This window comes from Esox lucius, chromosome 18 (assembly GCF_011004845.1).
Source record: "Esox lucius isolate fEsoLuc1 chromosome 18, fEsoLuc1.pri, whole genome shotgun sequence".
NCBI classification, from domain to species: Eukaryota; Metazoa; Chordata; class Actinopteri; order Esociformes; family Esocidae; genus Esox; species Esox lucius.
Window position 1 is genome coordinate 10,064,009 of NC_047586.1, and position 18,750 is coordinate 10,082,758.

At 41.3% G+C, this 18,750-nt stretch overlaps 1 protein-coding gene across 1 annotated transcript in view; it reads right to left on the bottom strand.

Annotated features, from left to right (window-relative positions):
• The window catches only part of nkain2 (sodium/potassium transporting ATPase interacting 2), a 126,904-nt gene that overhangs the window by 23,235 nt on the left and 84,919 nt on the right, over nt 1-18,750 (bottom strand). Inside the window, exon 4 of the mRNA XM_010882969.3 lies at nt 10,121-10,321. Coding sequence (XP_010881271.1) covers nt 10,121-10,321 — 201 coding nt within the window. The remainder of the gene's footprint in view (nt 1-10,120; nt 10,322-18,750) is intronic.

An 18,750-nucleotide genomic window follows, 5' to 3' on the forward strand; every position in this document is an offset into this window, starting at 1 on the left:
TTCTCCTCCTAACAGGAAAATACATAAACCTTAAAATGGTGGGATCACAAGGAGAAAAAAAACAAGCAAGGAATTGCCACTACCATGTGAATAGGTTGCAGCAGTATAACGGTGAGAACACTGTTTAAACATGTTACGCCAGTAACTTAATATCTTTAAGTTGCTCCACTATAAAGCAGGCAAACACCACACAAAGGGGCTTTCACAGTGTCTGAGTCATAGTTGAAAAATGGAACAGAGGGGTATGCAATGCTTCCCTTTAATCTTCACGAAACAAAAACACTCACATTGACCCACTGAATGTCTAACCAAAAGAAAAAAAACATGAGAGGGCACTAAGTAATTAAACTAGGTCTGATTTATTACAAGTGTCATTTAAAATATTCTCATAAGCACATGACCAGAGCAGCATTTAATGGAGTCATTCATTATGGGGTCTCTCCCGGCTGTGGGATCAGGATGCCTGTTGTGTGTCACTACAGGTTGTGAATGAGGAGTGAAGGTCTGCTGTGGTTGCTAACAGCTGTTTCTCCCAGTCGGAATACATATTACTCTTCCAGTGAGTATATGGGGGTGTGTATGGAAATGGGCATTTTAAAAGGAAAAATAATTACTGAATGTTAACATGAACTTGTATATAATGTTATTAAGTTGAAATGTGGTTTATCAATGACAACTTACAAAGCCGCCCAAAAGACATATTAAGAATCAAACAATAAGGGCATAGGCTTGGACGCGATCTAGAATTCAACAAATTTTCTAAAACTCTGGATATGTTGTAATAACTGAATTAAACACAGGGGGAGCCATTCTGTGTTAAAACTAAAACCTGACAGGTTATCAATTGACTGAGTGGCCATGCATGACTCAATTCAATCATCAAGAACACCACTTCGACCTCAAGCGTTTACAAATATGTCCCACAGCTCCTGCACAAACCTTCACAGATGTAACAAGTGCATACTTTAATGCCGGCTGCATCATAACACTAGCCAGCAATCTAATAGTTCTTTGGAGAGTGGTGAGGTCAGCCCAACACTTCATCCTGGGCACACTGTCTGCCCTCCAGGATATTTACTACCCACTGTGCCACGGAAACAAAACAAAAAAAAGATCAGCAAACCTGGCTGATAGGAGCTGTTACAATTTAGCTCTGCTGGTTTTCTATTCTATAGCATTAACTTTGTGTCCCTGGTGAAAATCAGTCCCTCATTAAAGGACTAGAATGAAAACCAGCAGAACTCAAGATGAGAACAACTGAAGCTGACAGAGACGGTTCGGGAGCATTATAATCAGGACGGAAGTAATGAAAAAGCACTTCTGCCACCAGACTGTTGGATTGCCCATCTGCCTTCCCCCTAACCTGCACTGTACTGTCCTTTTGCATCATGAATTAATAAATGCTCTCGTTCATGGACACTGACAGTGCATCCAAACACACATAACCCATCTATTTTTGTGTTATTTACCTCAGTATTAACAATTTAGCACATGATCCTAACTGCTGATACTAACTGAAATAGTCAATAAAACATTCATTCTTTAGGGTACCTATTTTGTGATCAAATGTATTCTATACAAATGTGGCCTTGTTTGGAAAGGAAGCTCTTTACAGTTGCAAGTGTATTTTTTGGATATAGAAACTAATAAATACCAAGAAATAACTATTTTAATTAAATACACCACTTTTTTTTTTTTTTTCCAATGAAAAGTTTACAAACCTATGAGCATACGTGTCTTCCATGAGGAGTGGCTTTTACTCAGCTCAGCGACATCTGTGTGTAACTGAGCATGAACTGGTCTTTATGGGTCCTGCCACAACAACTTGATTGGTTTAAAGTCTGAAAATGCTGCACCGCCAGTCTAAAATGTTCATTAGCTATTCAGCAATTCTGATATAGGCTTGTGTATTTTTTGTTACTGTTTTGCTGCATGACTCACATGTACTTCAGCTACATCTCACTGAATACAAACGTTCCTTTAAGAACTAAACGGCTTTGAGCGTGGTGTGATCGTCGTTGGCAGCTGCTTTTTCCTGTTTCACCCAAAGGTCTAAGCTATGTTCACCTGAATATAAAAATAAAACATATATCTGACGGATAGCAATGAATATAGGCTTCCCAAAGATATATGTTTAAATGGTACAATTGAGCAATAACCTGGCGATCATAAAGGGAGGAAGATAGCTTATTACGCTTTCCTGAATAACATGCTGGGAGACTTAGGTGGCAACAACAATTTGGGAGAATGTTCTGCAACAGATGGTGGATCACTAAAAGAGGTAAAAATACAGCCTGATACTGTGCCTTTCAAGACATAATAACATGTCGAGAGTAGACCCAAAACTGATCCAAATTGAATGTGTGTGCCAGTCCCTGTGTGTCTATGAGATGTCTCTCTGGATATGGTGAAAGTATAAGTTAACATTTGACAGTAAGTGGTACCAGCCAGATGTGCAGCCTGTAACGTATGCTGTAGCCCCATGGCACCTGTCATTGAAGCCAATCGTCAGTGACTTGTCCACTCCTCTCTGCAGACCCAATCCCGTTTTAGCTAAAATGAGCTGTGGCTTCACTATATATAACTGTGCAACTTTATGTATACAGCGGAGCTGTCTGGCATGGGCTCACACAGTTCCATATCAGGATTACTTCAATTACTTTCACATTAAACCACGTCCTGGTCCGAATGCAGTCAGTGCGCATGGTTGAATAGAGGAGTCATATTTTTAAAGCCTCATCATTCCTTAGAGAACAGCTTACCTAGAGTAGATGATTCATGGCCTTCCTTGGGCAGACTGACTGGCTGTTCATAGAGAAACTGTCCGCAGGGCTCCAAAGCATTAGCATGCTACTGTGTCCTGGACACAGCTCATTTGGCCACTCATCCAGGCATGTGTGTTAGTCTCCCCCTTGCCCCTCCCTCCTCTCGCTCACCTCCCTCGCTGTCCCCTCTCACATCATTCGGTCTCCTCCCTCTGATTCCAATCTCTCTCTGACACCTATCTCTCTCTCTGACTCCTATCTCTCTGACTCCTCTCTTGCTGTCCCCTCTGTCTCCCCACTCCCTCTCCTCCCTCTCCGTGACTCCTTCCCCTCTCCCCTCCAGGCTTGTCCTGGACCCTGGTGGTGTGGTAGTGTGTTGGAGCTCTGCCCTATGGCTCTGTTCACTCCCAGCCACCCAGATCCTCTTCCCTCACCCCAGTGTAAAAGAAGAACAGAGAAATCTGCCTGGCAACAGAGCAATCTCTTCCTGCACTAGAGGGTGACTGTATATAACGACAAACAAGTAGTTATTCATTCATAGAGGACACACAAAACAAATAGCGGTGGCAAAGCTAGTGAAAAACGGCCATTTGACTGCCAGAGACCTACACTGGACATGTCTACGTGAACTGCAATGGTTTCTGTCATGTTAACAGTGACTCTCGTTTTCCACCATGATGCTAAGCCCATTAAAGAGTGTGCCTTGGCTCTTCTCTCATGTTCCAAGGTAACATCGGAGCAAAGGGCTCATACATCACATCAGACACTGGTGCATATCAACACGGTCGGATCTCACCACCGCATGGTGCTGAAGGTTAGACGGAGGACGTGAAACACCTGTCGGGTTAACCTGCCATTAGTTGTTCAGCTTCCACTCAGTGCTGTGAAATTGCGGTCCAAAAGAGACCCCTCTAACCTACCTAACCCAGCATGGTGAACCAGGGCTGAGTACTGAACTGAAATCTCCTGCAAGGACCGCAGTCGAAAAGAGTATGTTCACCAATGTACTTTTGAATCTGATTCGCTAAGAGCATGAACACATTCTCAATACACGGATGGAGTGTTATTGCAAACGGGGTTTGGAAAAAGTGACAGCGAGAAAAAAAGAATATATATACAAGCATATAATACATATGATCCCAGAGCTAAGTTCCATCGACCTCAACGTTCTCATGTGTCACGGTGACCCCAATGCAAATAGCTTGTGTTGGCTTTATTACACCACTTCTGTAAAGGGTCACTGCCACCATTAACAGCTTAGTTATCTATTGTTGCTGCCTGCCTGCTGTTGACAGAACAACAAAGACTTTGAGAGGCTCCGACAACGAAGATAAAGAGGACTGGAAAGAACAGTTAAGTAGTTACATAAAAAGATCCTCACTGTTTCCAGTCCTGTCTTTCATCCACTGCAGGCAACCCATCAGGACACAACTCTATTTAATTACTTGGAGATGAAGGCTTCCTTATGGCCTAATGATGCATGCAGACATACTAATGTGTGAGCTTGTTGTAAATGAACGGATGAGGCCCCTACATCAATTCTTTGCTTTGAGGAAACCTTATTTATAGAACGCGCTGCTCTGTTGTCGGGATGCTACGAAAGGGAAGTGACACGAGGCTTGTATGGAACAATGTCTTCCGCTGGAGCAGAAGTGGATGATTTTTTAAATGGTGGGGGACACATGCATGACAGGGAAATGACAGCATTCTCAGCGGCGCTTCTTCTCTAATCCTTACAATTATCACTCTGTGAGACCCAGGCGAGAAGAAAAACAACAGCTGTCATCATTGCGGTTAAAACAGGGAGGCCCTTTCAGTATGACCCATATTCATAGATTTTACTGAATAAGAAACCTCTCAAGATGTTTTTTATTAATAAATATGAGAAATTATTATTTGGGTAGTTAGTACCCATGTTGAAGGACCGCACTTCAAAAAAAGGGAAGAAAACCAGAAGTTCTGGATCAGTTGTGCTCTTGTCTGGCAGAGGGGAATGGAGAAAACATAGAAAAGGGCTGGTTGTCGCCTCTGCAGATCAAAAAGCCACTCATTCAGTTTGAGGGAAAGATAATGAACAAGTCATCTGTTGTGAGGAAACAAAGGCATTCATTATCCATCAGAGAGGTGCTGGGGCAAATTGACATTATTGCCTCATGCTGCCAGAAAATTGTACAGCTCTCCATCCATGTCTGACATCTACGATAGGAGAAAGAGTGTCTGGGAGGCTTATTGTTCGTCTAAATGTTTTCGGGCCAATTATAAAATCTATTCCTTAGACTTCCAGCTGCTTGGAGAAGCTCCTCCTCTCAGATAAACGATGTGACCAGGCCCGCAGATTGAATTGCTGCAGACTCTGGCTCCCAGCTATCAGTCATAATGACAAAGAACAACTCACCACTTCCCAAATGACTTCACTGCAGAGGCTAGGGCTCTAAGAGGACCAACACCCAGTCTGAAGCCCAGCTTTTACTGTATATAAAAGTGGATAACACACTCTGCCCATTAGCTGTAACATTAAACTTTCTATGGATTTGGTCTCTCACCAAGGACATTTTTGCGACTCTTCTGCAACTCTTTTATGGCCTAAAATGGTTAAGCACTGACAAATGTGATTATGGACATTTGGCAGGCACTCTTACCCCAAATGATTTACATGATATGCTGGTAGTAGTAAAATATATCTAAATATATGTGTCTCAAACCACTGGGCCATTATTGGGTTCCAATCCGGCCTTTTGGTAATGAAACAGCCCTCTAAATCAGCCCTAGCCCCAATCATGCAGCTCAAAGTTTCTGCTGACACCAATACTCGTCTTGTCCTCTTCGATGTTTCAGGGAGAACTTAATTCAATCACTGTCTTATTGATCCTGGCACCCGATGTTCTCCTGCCAACATGGCAGTGCAACAGCTCCTGTGCTTAGGAGACTAAGTGTTATTGAACTTGCAATAACTCCAACTATTTTCTACATAACATCTGACAGGCTGTAAGCATATTTCTCACTGGTGCTTGGAATTGTTTTATCTATCTATTCTATTGTACCGCAAGAATGATGGGATGAACAGGTGATTGAATGCACTGTAGGAGTCAATGCAAAGACCTTGTTTGATGCAATTGCATGCAATTTTACTACAGTAGACCAAGCGAATAAAGGGAAATACGTTCATTCAACTTCTCAAACAAAACTAACGTATGCGAAAAAGCTTGGTAATTAGTTAAAAACAAAGTTAGAATTTGTTTACATAATTAATCATGTTTTCTTCATCCTATCATCGGTTAAATATATGACTGAAAAATATCCTAATATTCAGCGTAAACATTGAGATGGAACTTCTAAAATGAAGCCGTAGCCCTGACATCCAATCCAAAGTAGGTTGCCGTGTCAGTTCGCAGCTGACAGTTTTAGAATAGTTCTAACTTCAGGCAGGTAAAGTGTCAGGTGGTTAGCGAGGTCTTTCACACTGAGAAATAGAATGTGTTCTCCTGGGATCTATTTATGGGAAACCTTGACATGATCATTTATACAGCATCACTTCCTCTATTTCATCAACACATTCCCCTTATTAAACAGAATACATTAAGTCATTATGGAATATCCTGTTGCATTGTGGGAATCTCCGGCTCACACAGGAAGCCTGGTGACTATAATTACGAGTGGCGGGACAGAGTGAAAGGTACGATGGGGACGGTCTCTCTCTCTCTCTCTCTCTCTCTCACACACACTCATACACACACTCCATTTAAAATAGAATAGAAGGAAAACCAATCATCAATAAGGGAATTGCGTTTCTCATGCTATTCCCTTGGGATGGCCCACTGCCAAGCCACTAAGAGCTGCAGCCAGACGTAGGCTTGCACTTTCAGGGAGATGAAGAGTTGTTTTTCCCGTTCACTATTTTCTGCGTTATAATATTGCTGCAAGACCATTAGTCACTAAAGCAGTCACTAAAGTAGTTGACATATATATATTGATAGGACACGAAATAAAGAAGCTTGGTGGTTGCCTGCCCGCTTGCTAAAAAGTACCTTTTGTTGTTGTGCTTGTTGTGTATCACATTTCATTGGCATGTCTCAGCACTGATGACTGTACATGACTCAGTCCTCATTCATTACAACATACTACAGGTAGACATTCTCACTAACTGAACTGAAACCAATACCAAGGGCCACCAGGGCATTATCATTGAAAATGGTCTCAAATATAAAAAACCTTGATTCGAAATGAGGCCATCGTAAGCCAGCCAATTCCCATGTGCCCCGGACCTAGGCTCCATTCCACCCCCTTGCAAAGACGAGCTCACATGAGAGGACATCAGACAGGCAGGAAACAGGTGGCCTAGCAGCCAAACAAAGGCTTGCAGGCAGTAGATTTTGATGTTGCCAGTTGATTACGTTATCAAGATTTACTGAGATTTCCAGTCCAAACACTCTCCTTTCACCAGGGATACATAACTGCAAGACAAAGTTTCATTCAAATTATTTTTACAAACACAAATTAAATAAAACAGTTAAATTATACTAAATATGCATAGCCTTCTATGCTCTGCTTTCTGCATGATCAATCATCAACACTCAGGGTGGCAGGAGCACATCTCAGTGTGGAGTGCAGTTCACAATGGAAGGAGCAGCTCATTAGCTGTCTGTCTGTAATGTGACAGGTGGCCTAAATTCTGCAGCAGTATTCTACAGTAATACAAGGACTAATGTTTCTGAATTATGTAAAATCTACACATAGCTTTCCATGGACACCTAATTTGTTTTGTAAAGACAATTTAATGTATTGTTGCCTTCACATTACGTGAACACATCCTGTCTATTAGTTAAATTCAAATGGCCTCAAATATAGATCCTGTAAAAGATTTAGATTGAGACTTATGCCTGGATCTATACTGTATGCCTGAAGTCTCAGATCCACATACTCTGGATGTCTTCTCTGATGTTCTGCCAGGCCTGTACTGCAGCCATCTTCCCTTGCTGTTTGTGTTCAGGTATTTTGCCTGAATTGCAATCTTCTGCAAATGAAAGGCATGTTCAATTGGATTTATATCTCGAGATGGACTTGGCCAGTGAAGAACCTTCCAGTTTGGGGCCCTGAAAAGATCCTTATTTGCTGAGGCAGTATATTTGAGGTTACTGTGTTGCTGTAAGCACTAGCAAATTAGTTCACTGGTGAGATCCAGTGGCAGCCATGCATGCCCAAGCTGTAAAACCCCTTTACAGTGGATCTTGGGCATGTCCGTTTTTTACTCCACACTTTCCTCTAGCCAATACTGGGGTACCTTGTCTCATCCACTCTGAAGGCTCTCTTAGATACTTTTTAGTGACCTCCAGTATGGATGGTGGTGTCGGACACATCCACACCTACCTCCTTAAGAGTGTTTGTGATCTGTCAGAGTTTTTTTTTGTATAATGAGAATTCTTCAGTCATCTACTGAAGAGGTCTTCCTTGGTCTACAAGGACATTTGCCCTAAAATTATTTTCCAAATTGTTGTTTTTGGTAATTCTAAGGATTTGGCTATATTTCTGATACAATCATAAACAGTTTTTGTAGTATTAGTGCATTAAACATGAGCTGTAATTATCTAGTCTTGATCATAGGCCTTGCGTTTGCATTTGGATTCTGTTGGTGTTTGGCAACATGACGACCAAAGAAGTGACAATGCAGGTAAAGCTGGCATGTAAACAAACAGCCCTAAGCCATGGTATGTTAACAATTTATTACATATGTGAGAAACTTTCTAACTAAAAAAATGTGTCATGTATAGCTATGTAATTCATTTCTGTTTTACAAAAATACCAATATTTTCAAAATGCACACACAGCCATTGCCACAAATTCCCCCAATATCTAACCTCAGTCTATGACAAATTTTACACAACTTCTGCCATGCGGCAGCTACAACACTTCATCACCTGGAGCAACACTGGCAAAGAAAGACCGGCGCCCGAATGTCTTTGTTAAAGGAAATGTTTTAACAATATCACTGACTGTCTTGTAGGCTTCATTCACTTCACAATATACAGTAATCATAATAGCAATAATGCAAACAGGCAGTGATCTCGAATTCTACAAGAAATGTTTTTTCCCTGTGTAGAAAAGATTTCAGAGGACATGACCTCACTAGCAGATATAGGCCTGACTTGGTGAGACCAAGTTAAATGAAAAGTTAATAAATCATGTCTGAATAAACATTACTATGGTGTTGAATAAATAAACATAACTACAGAATAGAAAAAATAAGCTACTAAAGTATGATATTACACTTTAATTCAGATTACTTTCAACTTGGGATAATGCAAATTTGAATTCTATTAAAATTCTATTAAAAATAGAGAGATTCCAAATCACCTTTTCTATATCTTTCAGAAAATAAATCCAAGACAGAATTAGTGCCATACTGATTTTAGTTTATCAGTGTTGAGATAATACATACGGCTTCAAAGTTATTACAGCCAGTGATTTTGCTTTGCGCTTCCATGCAAGGCCTCCTTCCTCTTGCGTCCAAGGAAAAGCTAGACTAGCATTGCTCGTTGATGTTTTCAAAACATTTATTACATGAATAGACTATTTGGAAAAGGAATCAAACTTGGTTTGGATTGCTGAGTATAAAAATAGTCCTACAGCAGGAGAGCCACAAGGTGTGATGGAAGTGAGAATTTCAGTGGTAATGGAATTCATAGGGTTTTTCATAGGAGCACAACACATTTGGTGTTAAATGAAAGCAAAGTCTAAATACTATACAGATACCGTCTATACATATTTTATTTCAATTTTATTTTTAAAATGTCACAGCTATTGGCACCCCTGCATTTAGTACTTTACGCACACTCCTCAACATAACCCCACTGTGACTTGTATAATGTTTGATGAAGTGGGAGAACACATAGCATGGGATCTGAGACCATCATGAGAATCTCTCCGGTTCATTCAGAGTACTTCGTAATTGCTTGTGGACCCTGAAATAAGGGGACTATGTAGAGAACATTGTGTCATTTCCAAATTATTCATCCATTCCGGATGGAAATAGACTCAAATTAAAACTGACCATCAGCATTGTCATATATGTAATGAAATACTTTTGTTTATATATACAGTATGTGCTTGTGATTGTGTTATGTGTGAAGTGCTGTAGTCTAGCATAGCATGTATGAAACAGCCATTTTCAAGACCCATGAAATGCATTTTCAGGGAGCAGAGTTCTAAAGAAATCCAGATATGCATATATGCTTTAAACCTAAACTTCTAGTTTTGACTGGAAAGTCATGAAAACTTTTTCTTTATAGTATTTCAGGATGCAACATTAGTGCCAATGCCAGTAAAATAGAAAACAAGCCAGAGAGGCCCACTATACTCACAGCCAGGAGGATCTGCAGGGAACTGTGGGCCACCTCAACATACTGGTACTCCAGCAGGCAGCCTGCAATGCTGATGTAGCGGTGGTCCTCCGGGGCCCATGAGGGAGGGGGGGTTACCGGGGTCACCCTACAGCCTGGGCCATTCTCCATCCACCAGGACCGGTGCATGGAGATGTTGAAGGTCATGATCAGGTCACTGTCCTGTAGCCAGAAAGGGGAAAGTGAGACAGAGAGAGATACAGGTGCCAATCTGGGGTGTTGGAGACCACATTAATATTGAGGGGACATTAATAATCGGTAATATTACAATGGAAATGGTGGTGTGTTTGGTAATGAGGACCACCACAAATTATTTTCTAGGAGTTATGCTCAGGCTTATGCAAGATAACACCTCTGTCTGCCAGTGATTTAGCAACATAGGTCAAAAACCCTGGGCTCAACAATATTCTAATCAAGCTCAAATGTGTTAGTTGGCATAGCACAATCATAGCACAATAACTAAAAGGGTGAAGAACATCCCCTCTGGGTTGACTTTATGCTGCTACTTTCCTACTTAAAGAGGCAGCAGAGCCTACAGAGGAGAATCATTTAATTTATTGGGTATATTGCTTTTAATAATTAGCCTATTTATGACATTTGTTTTTAACAATCTTCTATCATTATAGATGGGTAAAGCTTTGTACTACCGCTGCTTTGGTAATATTTCATCATGAGTCAAGTTAAAAGCTTTGCAACACAATTATGTATTCTGCCTCTTCCCTGGCATCTCGGAAGGCTATTAATTCTGAGCTGAACAAGGGTACATAGAGAGGAAAACCGAGCCAACATGCATTTAGCTTTTGCATGCCATTAATTCTACAATCATGTCGCGGAAGACTTCCCATTTCTCAAATCCCAGCTCGGCACATTTCCAGCGTAAGTGATCCAAACACTGACCCGCAAAAGCACTTGTGCCACCCTCGGGTCATCTGAGTCAACGCCGGCTATCCAGGCTAATGATAACTCTAGTGGTTATTAAAAGAAAATGGGCATACTGTGGATAGAAAAAGTCTTCATACCCCTGTTAAAATGCCAGGTTTTTGTGATGTAAAGGAATGAGACAAAGATAAATAATGTCAGAACTTTTTCCACTTTTAATGTGACCTCTAATGTGAACAATTCAATTGAAAAACAAACAGAAGTCTTCGAGGAGGAAAAATGAAAAATGGAGAAAGTGGAGAAAATATGGCACAATAGAGACATTACCAAGAACTGGACGTCCCTCCAAAATTGATGAAAAGACGAGAAGAAAACTGGTTCAGGGAGGCTTCCAAGAGGCCTAGAGCAACATTACAGGAACTGCAGGAATTTCTGGCAAGTACTGGCTGTGTGCTACATGTGACAACAATCTCCTGTATTCTTCATATGAATGGGCTATGGGGAGGGTGGCAGGACGGAAGCCTTTTATTACAAAGACAAACATCCAAGCACGGCTGAATTTTGCGAAAACAAACATCAAGACCCCCAAAAGCACTTGGGAAAATGTGTTAGGGTCTTGATGAAACCAAGGTTGAACTTTTTGGCCGTAATTCCAAAAGGTATGTTTGGCACAAAAACAACACGGCACATCACCCAAAGAACACCATACCCACAGTGAAGCATGGTGGTGGCAGCATAATGCTTTGGGCTGTTTTTCTTCAGCTGGAACCGGGGCCTTCGTAAGGGTGGAGGGAATTATGAACAGTTCCAAATACCAGGCAATTTTGGCACAAAACATTCAGGCGTCCGTTAGAAAGCTGAAGATGAAGTTCAACTTTCAGCACGAGAACTACCCAAAGCACACATCAAAATTATGGCTTCACCAGAAAAGTTTTGGAGTGACCCAGCCAGAGCCCAGACCTGAATCCAATTGAACATCTGTGGGGTGATCTGAAGAGGGCTGTGTACAGGAGATGTCCTCGCAATCTGACAAATTTGGAGCACTTTTGCATAGAAGAGTGGGCAAATATTGCCACGTCAAGATGTGCCATGCTAATAGACTCCTATCCAAAAAGACGGAGTGCTGTAATAAAATCAAAAGGTGCTTCAACAAAGTTTTAGTTTAAGGGTGTCCACACTTATGCAACCAGGTTATTGTGAGTTTTTTATTTTTCCCCCTCAAAGATTTCAGTTTGTTTTTCAATTAAATTGTTCACATTACAGGTCACATTAGAAAATGTTCTGACATGATTTATATTTGTCTCATTCTTTTACATCACAAGAACCTGGCATTTAATTGGGTTGTGTAGACTTTTTATATCCACTGTATATACTAAAGCCGACCCTAACAAATGAAGAGGGAATACATTCAAAACCTCAGAAATTATATTCCCGAGCTCTCAAAACTCTACACGTTTTGCACACCTACGAATGCATGATCCCTTGCCATTTGACATTTCAACTCACAATCCTGAACACAGCTTAAAATCAGACAAGTTTGCCTTCTAGCCCTATCTGCACTGCTGTCCGCTGTGTGTTAGCTATTTTGGCCAAGTAACACCACCCAATTTTCTTTCTTCCAAACAGCACTTTTCTACCAGTTCCCTCTTTCCTTTTCTCTTGCTCTCACAGAGTGAGTCATCTTGGTTTACTGTCAGTGGCATTATTGCCTGTTGTTTAAAGGCCATATCAAGATCTATCACTCCTCTGCCTCATGAAATGGTGTCAGTGTTTGTCCACAGCAGGAAGTGGGTGTTGTGATAAACTGCTTTTAATTCATCTTGAAACAAGCAGCAATGGGAGACATTTGTTGGATCGTTGCCAAACAACAAACCCACAGCATCTTTTAATCTTCTTGTTTGTCTCATTGACGAGTGGGTATTCATGCAACAGGCTCTCCAATGCACAGTAAATTAAGCTATTTGAAATCACAGAACACATTTTAGGGTTACATTTACTATCCCCACAAGGTGCCACTAGATGGTCTCTTACATTCAAAGACACCCAGTTTCTGTTTCCAAGCCAACTTTGCATTCAATCCTTATAATTTCATTCTCGGTTCTATAGTATCATGTCATGTTATTTCCACACCAAAAACTGCAATATTTCATACTATCAACATGGACATCAGATCAACAATCTCACATCATAGTTTTGCAAATCTAACATGATGCAACACTTTGGTTCACATTACTCCCTCGGAGAAGGCTCACGTACAGCTATGAATCTGACTAGCTTTTCAATGGATTAAACTGTTCAATATTATGCCTAGATTAAAGTTATGTCTCTCAGGAATATGGACGTGTCATTTGTTTCTCTCTATGATGCACACAAGCTGTGTAGGACACGTTAAAAGGGCCTGTGGCAAAATAGCAATTCAAAGCAATGCATGCCTATAAGAATGATCTTCCCAATACTATTGTGATGAATGGCAGTCACTAGAAACCGTAGACCTAAATACTTCTCATTTCATTTTGGTTTAGCCTAACTACTGCAATTTTGGTCATATTCAAACTTTTCCTTATCCAATCGGTTGTTTCAAAGTGTCTACCATTATTTCAGTCCTCAAGATGCCAAAGTGACCAAGTTAAACAACTACGGAACAGTAACACTCGCTTCAGTCATTGTGAGAGGCTGGTTAAAGACCACATTACTTTCCTCATGCTTCCAACCATATCAGTGAGCCACATTGATGCCATCGCAAAATCACTTCACACTGCTGTAACCTACCTGGACTGAGGAACACCTATACATCTGAGAATGCTGTTCATCAACTATACTGTAGCTCAGCCATCAGCACCACAGTGCCTTTCGAAATTCATCATAAAGCTTGGAGACGTCAAACCAAGAATGCGGTGAGTCATCTTTGTGCTAGGAAAAAGCGCCTTGGACTGCTGGGTCCCCGGTTTGTGCCATCTTATCTTGGCATTAACTAGCTGCGCTAGCACCCCTCTGCCTGTCCCCTGCTCTGAGCAGACCGGCTCGCGATGTGTCATGTCGCATGACAGGTATGTATTCCTGCCTCTTCGTATGACGACAGACCAGTGTTAAATAAAGACTGCTAGACATGGAGTAAAGGGGGTCGGGTTGGGGGGGGGGGCAAGTTGCTGCTGTCTACCTCTGTCTCCCTGCCTCTGTATCTGCTATAATAAACGTCAGTCGGGTGGATAAACACCATCCATCACCAGTCAAATTGAAGAGAAGAAGCGGTGAGCGTTCAGCTCAACACATCGCTGTTCCATCTGCGGTAATACAGGGATGGCTGCCTTACCAGCAGACAAACACCTTTCCATTACTCTTTGACTGACTGTCAGTGTGGCTCAATGTCATTTGGTACCAGAACGAGACCGCGTGAGAGTCGGGTGACTTTGACCGGGTGTTGTTATTGCACCTAAATAATGAGGTGATGACGACTAGGTTTTTGACACAAATGAATGTTGACAGGAGTCATCCTCCATGCTTGATGACTGCAGAAAGATAGACTAACACATACCTGGTAACTCACAGAGTTGTCTTTTAGTAGTCACCAGAAAACAAAAACATTTGAACGATCGAAAATCTGTAGGGAACAAATACAATTATTAAAGGAGTTTGGCAAAAGCCATTTATTTAGCTGTCTCTGTCCCCGAGGCTTTTTACTTCCAAAGCCTTGTACTGTCTTGCAGTTTCATCAGCCAGAAAATCCTCAGAAAGACAGAATACATTCAATAATTTAAATTGGCTACAACAGTTGAAATATTATATTGCTTAACCATTATAAGCACTGGCACTAGGAATTTCAAATAAAATTGATGGGAACACATGAGTGGCATAGGAATTGTGTTGTTGATATACAGTGCCCTCTTTGGTTAATTCACTATTTGGAAGAGAATTTTTTTTTCTTCTTTTCAGGTATACATGTACATTTTGGTTTCACCATTTAGAAACGACAACACTTTGTTTGAATACTCCCTTATTACAGGGTTGTCTGATCACAAAGAATGGACAATCACTGATTAACAACACACTCGTCTTTGCATGTTAGCTGGGAAACAACACCAGCATACCACTGAAAGTGTTTAAATGGGAAGATATTCTGTCCTTTGAGATTTCAATCTAGTGGAGCTTAAGGGAAAGACGACTGTGACAACCCTAACAGGGAGGATACGTGTGCTCTGCCTATGCTAATTGACAACTGAAAGGGTATCAAAGCCTGCAAGAAGTACTGTATGAGGTAGAGGGAAAAAAGCCACACCATTCAAATCCCACTAAATAAATCCTGGGTGTGTGACTTTGAATTTAATTAATTGCACTCACAGCAGTTTGGTACAGACTGCTTAGTATCCTCTGTGTAGAAATGTTCTAGAATGGGGGTGACTCAGAACTAGAGAATGTCATTGACAGAAAGCAATCTGAAGGTATTTGGAAAGGATCAAGATAGAAAACAATCATAAGGGAAGAAGTTGAAGAAACCAGGCCGAATTTTCTTTGAATAAGCTCAATGCGAAACTAAAGGCAGAAAACAATGACCAGGCTGAGTGGTTAATTTGCTACAAGGAGAACAAACAGGATGCTCTGAAATAGACTGGGAAAGTATTTTCTTGTTCAGCAATAGAACACCTGGGTTTCCTACTGATTATAATTTGTCATATTCAGAGAAAGCCTACATTTAAAACAAAGACTTGCAAGTGCCAAGTGGCTTTTATGCTTCATTAATTGCACCATGGAAAATGTCATTATTTCTGTGTGAACTATAAAAAATAATACAGAGGCTTGCTTGCTACTTCCTAATGAGGTTGGAATAGGAGCATTCAGAGATACTTACACAAAGGTTTCACATGCTGTCAAGCATCTGATGTCATTATATACACTAACATAAACATGGAGATACAATGCCTGCAACGTCATTTGTCCAGCTTAATTAGAACCGTGTCAAAAACCTCTCAGTAATCAGGTGTTGAGCAGGACATTCAACCAACAAACTTTATTTCTGCTTCGTTTGGCATTTCAGATGGTGTCTGGCAATTACTGGTCCAGGGAGTAGAGGCCACTGAGTAGCGTTGGGTATCGTTTCAGTGGGTTTGAACCGGAGGTGTAGTGGTGCGTTCTGAACTGGTATCTAAGAAACATATTTATTAATTATGAATTTAATAATTTGCAGACATCATTCCTTTAACTTCAATATGAAAGGCAAATGTCAGCTCATCTGTGTCAGAGAATGGAGAGGAGGGATATGACATAATTAAAATATAGGAATTCCATTCTAATAGTATTATAAAGGAAGATTGACAGCCCTGCTGTGTTTTGTGTGCCTGAGTGTGAGACGCTGCTACTGTTCGTTGTATCTGGGATGTTATTGTGGCTGGAACTGGGAGACCGCAACACATTGAACACGGTGCATTCCTTCAAATTCACGCGGCGTTGACGTGAATGCTTAATCATATTGGTGCTTCCTCCCTTGTACAAAATATTATTACTGCAGGGCTTACATTTTACAGTGTCATTAACCATTTGTTGTGAAGCTAAGCCAAGCTTTCGAGCGTTTGCTGTGGCTAGTCATGGTCCAGGATGCAAACAGAAGTTCTCACATGCTTGCTTTGTGGACGTTCTTCATGAAATGATGTGACATAAGGTCCGCCGTCTGCGTAGCAGGTACTGGCAGATAAGTGCAACTTTTATGGATTTTCAAATGAGCGACTGAAATGAAAACGTTAGGAACTGAAGCAGAATCGAAATGCCCGTGTCTTTTCAAATCCATGGTTCTTGAGTGGGGTAGAAACAGGCTTGGAAAAGGGGCCTTTGAGTGGGGTAGAAACAGGCTGGGAAAAGGGGCCTTTGAGTGGGGTAGAAACAGGCTGGGAAAGGGGGTCACTGGGCCCATGAAGACTGCTGTCTCTAATATCTTTTTCAGGGATTGTTGTAGTATTGTTTTGTAGAAAATTATTTAGTTCAAGTCATAATAGTTCATTAAAGGTGGGAGTTTTGCACTGTAATTCTTAAATACTTGAAATTCAGCCCCTAGAAAACAAGAGGGGAAAAGTACATGTTTTACACAGATATAGGGCTAAAGGCCAGAGTTTTTCACCTACATCTCAAGCTATATTTTCTGACAGGGCTTTTTTGCATTGTGCAAATGCATACATTCAGAATACGGAAAACAGGTTAGTCAGCACAGCAGTCAGATATGCTTACAGTTTTACAATTGACGCAACACTGAAACGGCTCAGTTTTGGCTGTGTCTCAGCCCAGCTACTCTCATTGTCATATCATTTAAAAGACAATTACAGACCACTGTTGTTCTCTCTCAACCCACTACAGATTGCCTATGAAGTCAGCAGATCTGTGGATGAGGCTAATAACACGGCCCCTATCTACATCCTCAAAGCGAAAAGATGCATGCCTCAATCCAATCGAAGGACTTGAGCTCTGAGTTCAGCATCGTCACCCCAGGACAACAACAGTCTCTCCCGGGCTAAACGCGTCTAGCTCCATTTGTCAGTGGACTCTGAATATGCAACAGGTGAACACGGGCAAACACTTTTTCAACTCTTTATCCCACATTGACATCTTTGGGGACCGTCATCCAACCCAGCTTTAGGTAGAAGGGCGACATAACAGCTATGATCAACAAGGCACACCGGGCTGTACCACCGGCAGCTGAATGACATCTGCTAGTGATCAGTCCTGATCTGGCTTTGTGTGTTAATCCAGTCCATGATGCGAGTCCATTCCCTCCGCACCCTTGGGTGTATGGTTTAGGTCTCCATCCGCAGGGGGCAAACTACAATGCATTGTTTGGTCTGCGGAATCGCCACCTCACGAATCCAGAGCAAAAAAGTAAAAGTCTGCAGGAAAAATTACAGTTTACTCCAGCTGGGAAGTACTTCTCAATCATGGCCAAAGTGGCCCTTACAGTAACCAGACGTCTGCATAACTGAGACTAATGTGACTATGGTCACCCCATCAATCCACCTCCAAACTCTAACCAAAATAGCTGCACTGTACTGTGTATTCTACTGTATACTCTTTGCTATTATCCTATCACATCACATCTTCACTACTTACTGCATAGGAAAAACGCTACAGATTGTGTATTATGTCCCTTTGTGTTGTATGTCCCTTGCAAAGCCATGATTTAATAACTGTAAATGGTGGTGGTGGTGGGGGGGGGGGGGGTTAAAAGTAATTTAACTCTTACGGGTTAAAGGTTATTCTGATTCTTCATAGTACAATGAGAAATGCTTGGACGTAATACTATTTAACACTTCACTAACAGCCAACCACCAAGGATGAGTCATCATTGAGTGTATTTTTATTACAAAGTCAACAGAAAGCTTATGATACAAAAGCCTCTGGTTCCATCCAGTGAAGGCATGTTCCCAGACCCAAATTAATGCAGTAGGGTTTGGCGTAGATGGGACTAGCAACGACAGACCTGTTTGGAGCTGCTACAATGTCCATTTGCAATATATTTCCATTTGCATATATTCGAACAAAGGGGGAAACATGAATACAGTCTACATAAAACATGCCCCAATTTTGTGACATCCAGTTTTGGGTTAAGGCCCTGCTTCGACGCAACATCTCCCAGCCGCCACATGCAGTAAAATTTAGGCAGTGAAACCATTTCAAATTACTAACCTCCCTCCCCCCAAACCCTGACAATTTTGGACAATTGCACCACTTCCTATGGG